At 43.5% G+C, this 6,451-nt stretch overlaps 1 protein-coding gene across 2 annotated transcripts; it reads right to left on the minus strand.

Annotated features, from left to right (window-relative positions):
* Window positions 1-1,843: 1,843 nt before the first annotated feature.
* LOC125719576 (gap junction beta-3 protein-like) lies at window positions 1,844-4,408 on the minus strand. Of its 2 annotated transcripts, XM_048994494.1 has the most exons (3): window positions 4,282-4,408; window positions 3,941-3,960; window positions 1,844-3,024 (listed from the first exon to the last, which is right to left on the minus strand). In XM_048994494.1, the coding sequence occupies exon 3, from the start codon at window positions 2,963-2,965 to the stop codon at window positions 2,207-2,209; it is 759 nt and encodes a 252-aa protein (XP_048850451.1). In that variant the 5' UTR covers window positions 2,966-3,024; window positions 3,941-3,960; window positions 4,282-4,408; the 3' UTR covers window positions 1,844-2,206. The 2 variants fall into 2 exon arrangements, with proteins under 2 accessions (XP_048850451.1, XP_048850452.1); XM_048994495.1 differs by lacking the exon at window positions 3,941-3,960 and having other exon boundaries at window positions 4,282-4,344.
* Between the last annotated feature and the right edge of the window lie 2,043 nt (window positions 4,409-6,451).

The following is a 6,451-nucleotide window of genomic DNA, read 5'->3' on the forward strand; positions in this document are numbered from 1 at the left end:
AATGTCCTGCTTAGTGCCCACCCCCCTGCACTGACTCATAGAACCGGATCAGTAATTTACGGATGATTCTCTTTATCATTCGATGCTGTTCCTGGAATTATTGAATATTTAGTTGAATATATAACCAAATAAAGAAGAGAGAAAAGAACCACGGGGGTTATTTTGTAATTCAGATGTTGCTATGACGATTTTCATAATATGCTGTTAAGATATGTGTGTGTGGGTGTGGAATATGTTTATATTACATAGTGGGGACCAAATGTAACCTGATTATTTTGAGGGTTAGGGGTTGTATAACCATATGTCCCCACAATGTTATAAAAGCCTGTTATTTCCATTGTTTCAGTCCCCACAAGAGGAAACTCAGTTTTATAAAACTCTGTAACTGCTATCAAGAAACTGAAGATGCCAAAAATACTTGTATGAATGTGATTAGCTGTCATTGATGATGCACCACAACAAAATGCATCCCCTCCATCTAAAACATACATGACATAGCAGGGGGCAGCTAATTCAGCACCCGGGGAACAGAGCTTGGGGTCAGTATCTTGCTCAGGGTACCTCAGAGGTACTTTGCAGGTAAGGGATTCAAGCCAACAATCATTTGATTACAAGTGAATGTTCCAAACCATTAGGTCACCACTGCCACATGCATTTCATTTGGTTACTTATGGTTAAGGTTAGGGCTAGGCAGGGGTTAAGGTTCTCATTGTTGGGATTAAAGTTTTTCTGTTAAGGTATATTAGAATGTTAAGGTATACTTAAACTTCTTATGAATGTTCTATGAATGCATCATGAAGGAATTATGGAGGTTCAGTTAATTTATACTACGGGACCGTTGAATGCTTGAATCTGATTGGCTGACGAACGTTCTGAGGTGTGCAATTATTTTCAGATAACCGCACGGCGAACGTAGTTCCAGGCAGCTCTCTTGACCGCATTACAGTTCCATATCACTTCGCATAGTTAACTGTAATAACGGAAATTAGCATACAGTACCTATACAGCACACAGGACTAACAAAAACAACAACATGACAGACGATTTTCCGAAAGTAAATTTTAATATTTACGGTGAATATGAAACTTTCAACAACTGGGCTGCAGCAGTATTAGTTAGCCTAGTGTACCAACTTAAAGGCTACACATGACATTTCTCACTAGCGAGGTAATAACAGCGCTGCATCTTAAAGCAGACTTACAGTTTAGAGACGGTGCTTCAGAACACTGTTGAGGGACACACAGAGGTAGCCTAATTCATACAAGCTCTCTCTCTCTCTCTCTCTGTTTCTCTGTCTCTCTCGCTCTCTTTCTAATAACTTCATTATTAACTGCATTAGTCTGCTATCAACGGCTCAAGCCTCCATTGCCATCTTTAAAATGACGTTTTGGAACTAGCAAAAGAGTCGTTGGATGAGATGCGGAAGAAATAATCCTACTCACAATAGCGATTTAAGTAGAAAAACCGGACGAATCCCTTGAAATATATCATCTGATCGATGTCTTGCGGTGTGGCAACCGTAGTATAAGCGGAATAATTGACTCCGGACCGTTGAATTATTAGAAAATAATGCACACCCGAGGTGTAACGGCCACTCCGCTTCGCTTCGTGGCCGCATTACCACCTCGGGTGTGCATTATTTTCTAATAATTCAACGGCCCGTCGTCAATTATTCCTTACGTAAAGAGTCACTCTTATTTTAAATGTTTCATGAAAGCATCAAACAAACTATTTTTGTTTAAAAGCTTCCCTTTATTGTTATTGTTAACTAATTAACATTAACAGGTGTGGCAGAAATGAATTTCTATATTTCTCATTTGACAATAGATAAAATTATCTTGTGTGAATTTTAGGTTCTCCGTTTACTATACATAAGGCTATCTATTGTGTGATTTCATTTAAATCTAAAACATTTGGTTACTGCTGGCATTTCTACAGGAATACAGCGTAAGATGAAGTAAATTGATTTATTTGTTAGACAACATATAGGTAAACTTTCTGTGTATGTGTGTAGATGTTTGTTATTGTATGGTTTTGAAAACAGACTTTCCTTCTTTTTGGCATTATGTATGATGAAAGTAGCTCAGAGAAACATCTCTCCTCTTTAACGATGGACAACCAAGAAGGGACGGAGGAAGAACATTTCTACACAGCTAGAGAATTCAAATAAAATAATAGAAAGAGTCCTTTTTAGACCACAGAGATTCTAGGCACTGGAGGAGTCCTGCTTTTCTTTCAGCCGGGTGGCGGAGACGCTGCACGCATTGCATTCCTCGCTTTTGGACCCTTGCCGTAAAAGACTTCGGCTCCCCCTGTGGGCGGCACGCAGGAGGCGCACGAAGATCAGGTAGGAGATCTCGCTGATGTTGAGGATGATGCAGAGGGCAGAGGCACCAACCATGAAGTAGGTAAACACGTTCTTCTCCGTGGGGTGGCCGATGTAGCAGTTGACTTCTCCAAGGCAGGGCCACTGTTTGCATTTCACAACACGAGGCAGGAAGAAGCTGTTGTAGATGATGTGTAGCAGATAGAGGAAGCAAATCTCCATGCCGGTCTTGAAGAAGAGACTGAGCAGGTAGGTCCACCACAGGCCGCCGTGCTTTTGGCCCAGGTTGTCGTAGAGGCGCGTGCCCTCGCCGTGCTTGGCACGGTACTTGCGCTCACGGTCCTTACGGTACGCCACGTGCAGCACCACCATGAAGGAGGGGCAGGTGATGAAGATGAGCTGCAGGGCCCACAGGCGGATGTGCGAGATGGGGAAGAAGTGATCGTAGCAGGCGTTGGGGCATCCCGGCTGCCGGGTGTCACAGTCGAAGTCCTTCTGATCGTCGGCCCAGACGCGCTCCGCCGCCACCACAAACACCATCACCCGGAAAACGAAGACCACCGCCAGCCAGATCCGGCTGAAGCCAGTGGAGTACTTGTTCACCCCACTGAGGAAGTCCCGGAGAGTCTTCCAATCCATGGCCTTTGCGGAAGGGAGTTAAACCTCCTCTGTAAATTATCAGTAGCTTTACGAAGACCCTTTCAAAACACGATGAGACACAAAATAACAGATATAGATTGTCAAACATGATTCATAACGATTTATAAAGTTCTTTTCATAACCAGATATATATCAAATCATATTGTGTAAAGGGAAAACTTAAGTTTGGTACAATGTTTTGTTTGTTGAGCAAATATTGAAAGAATCACTCCTGAAACAATGGTGGAAAAAGCTATTTCTTTGATTTTTTTTTTTTGATAGAGAAAGTTTTTCAAGGGAAGCAGTTTGTTCTTGCACATGTGCAGTATTCAGATCCAGTGGCACATCTCGTTACATCAGCTGAATCCCCTGTTTGCAGTGTAAGGAGTTCCTCTCCTAGTGGGTAACATTTCCATGAGCCCGGCAGGACTGCTGGGCATGACGTTGCACACTTTTGCCAGCTGTTAACAGATCTTACCCAAAACTACACCCCGAAACTAGACTCTGTTATTTTCTTGTTCTTTTCACATATTGACTTGATAAGAATGTTTGAAAAGAAACATTCTTGCCTGATGAAGTGAGACTGAAGTGTCCCTAAGGCCAACTTTAACGAGAGCGATTCCAGAACCACATGCAGAAGCGGCGTATTTCCCCGAACGAAATCGCACTTCTTTCATGCTGTCACTTTCCTCCTCGGCTATCGATTACACCAGCGAGAGCTGCACTGTTTGTTCAGAGAAGCAGGACCTCTTCGTCTCTTATACTGTGACTTTCTGTTCTGACGTGAAAAGCTGTAGCATTTAAGCCCCTTGGATTTCCCCGAAAAGGACCCTCAGAAAGTAAATCAAAATCACTCTCAAACTTTTCCGAAATCCGATCTATACATTTTTTATACACAGAAAAGTGTATGAAGTCATAACAAAGATAAATCAAAACACAGAAAAATCATTGAGCTTGTTAAAAATTTATATTTACCGTGGAGCTCAGTAGGTGTGCTGTTGGGGGAATGACAATGATATTGCGTCATTTATTTAACTTTCTTATAAGCAAATATTCAATTCCATTCATTCGCAAATTTCCTTCACATCCACACAGGATTATAAAGTAATATGAAGGCATTTCAAATGAAACGTCTGAAGCGATTTGTGAGAAATAACTAAGCTGTCAGCCCTGTACCTGAATTCTCGCTTCATGCCGTCACATCAACACAATCTAAAGACCGAAGTGCCTTTCAAACTGACAATTCTGAAAAACTTTAGAATTTCCTTTTTTTCATCATCAGTGTCTGACACACTGCTGTTTAATAATATACTTACAGAAACACTTTGGTGATTTTTCCTAAATGTCTCACCACTTGGTTCACCTCTGTCTTGCTTTTGATTGGCTTGTACTGGGTATTTCTAGTGCATAATGGCTCGACTGGTTTCCACCGCCTTCCTTACAGGTGGAGTCTGCTTGGTCTGTTGTATCTGAGATGGATTAAGGTATAACTCGGGCGTTTCAGTCTGAGGGGGTGTGCTCAAATAATATTAGGAATTGATAGCTCATGTTCTTGTGGGCTGAGCTGCCTCTGAATGTGTCTGGACTGAGGAGGAAAAGGGATTTAAATTAGCTGCCAGATAGGTTTTAGAACTTTTCTTTTCCAGGGGATTGGGTGATGGTGTGAGCAGCGGGATAGTCTGTCAGCAGTCTCACTGTCCCTCATGTTGGTTGTGCTGAGAACACATCCTGTCTGAAGTTCTGTGTGCCGGGGTGCTTAGAAACCCACAGGATGGAGGGAGGGGGGCGGTCTCTGGTACTGCAGCGTGTCCATATCAGACAGGAGTGTCACGAGAGATTTATGGGGGGGGGGGGGGTAGGTTTAGGAAGTCTAATGGGGCCATTTAAACCTGAAACCCCCACTCAGCCAGCTAAGGCTCTGTGATCGGAAGATCGTTGGTTTGAGCCCCGCAAAACAGTCACATGTCCATAGACCCTTAACCCTCAGCTCCAGGGATGCCACATGATGGCTGGTCCTGGGCTATGGAGAGCAAGATGGGGGGGCTGCACATTTCATTCAAAATTATATGTACTTGGTGGGTGAGCATTGACGGACGCAATGGGGTTGGCAATGGCGAGGGGAGCAGCGGTAAAAGTTCTCGACCTAAGGAGGAGAGGAGTGGTGACAACAGTATAAGTTGTCAACGGGGGGGGGGGGGGGGGGGGGGGTTGAGATTCCTACAGCCTTCCTACAGAGCCCCAAAACGCCTTAGTGACGCCCATGATAACAGATATGAATGAGAAGTCAGGCATCGGCCTTCCGTCACTGTGGGGGCAGGTGTGTGCGCTGGGGCAGGGTTAGGACAGGTCAGACAGGATGTCGGGGATGGGTGACCATGGGCAACTAGACGTCTAACTCGGCACTCAATCATGGTGACTGGGCGCTTCGGTCACACGGGCGCCCTGCGTCATCTCCAAGGTGAACCATCACTAGACGTCTAGCAGACTGAAACGGCACCTGAAGAGGCACACAGGGTGTTCCAGACCCTCCCTGAGTCCTGCCTTTATTTGATCGGTGAAGCTGAAACACTGGCCCCACATAGCAACAAAAGGTGCTCTGTCAACGCATGAGAGGTCGGCGGTCACTGCCTCTACGGTACACATCTGGCACTGGTACGCCCTGTCCCCCATTCTTAGCCACCCAGCCTATCAGAGATAGCAGACACGGCTGAGATAAGGCCTGACTCACCATGATGGTTCGTATTGGCCAACCCCGTCTTTAAATGTACCTTACAAAGATTGTGGTCAAAAAAACGACTTTGACTAATGTGGACAAGCGTCTCAGATTAACTGCCTTCCCATCACAATTTATTTACATCCATCGAACAGAGAGTCATCAACGTCATTAACTTTAACAAGCAATTAATAAATTAAAAATGTATTTAGATGACTAATGCTGTTCTCATACGCATGTGTCTGCTTCGGCGAAACACCCAGAGGTGCATGTAGCTATGCAACACGCATTGATATATTAAGACTGCATGCTCAGTCCGCACAAGAACTTTTAAAATGTTGAGTTCATATGTTTCTATTGGCAAGGAATGCATTCATTTTCACTTTTGTCTTAGGTGGTGTAATTAAATAAAAAAATCGTGGGTCCCCAAGGGCGTAATGGAACGATGGTAATCTGCAGCAGGCAACATGGGAAGAGAATTTTGGGTTTGGGTGGAAGTTACTGATCTGCTGCATGCGTCCAAATAATGCGATTTGATTTTGAAGAATTTGCACCAAGGAAAATGCCAGATTTTATTACTTCTTAAAGTTTTATTTTCTAAAAACAAGTGAATAACATCGTGTCATTAATAGAGTTAGACATTGTATTAACTCGTTTAGTTTTAATAAACAACAGCAACTGGTAACGCTTTACATTAACTGCACTTTCGCATTTCATTTCATTATTCATAGAATATTCATAAGCAGCAGGTAAATATACCTCAACATCCAAAT

The sequence above is a fragment of the Brienomyrus brachyistius genome, chromosome 23 (assembly GCF_023856365.1).
Source record: "Brienomyrus brachyistius isolate T26 chromosome 23, BBRACH_0.4, whole genome shotgun sequence".
NCBI lineage: Eukaryota > Metazoa > Chordata > Actinopteri > Osteoglossiformes > Mormyridae > Brienomyrus > Brienomyrus brachyistius.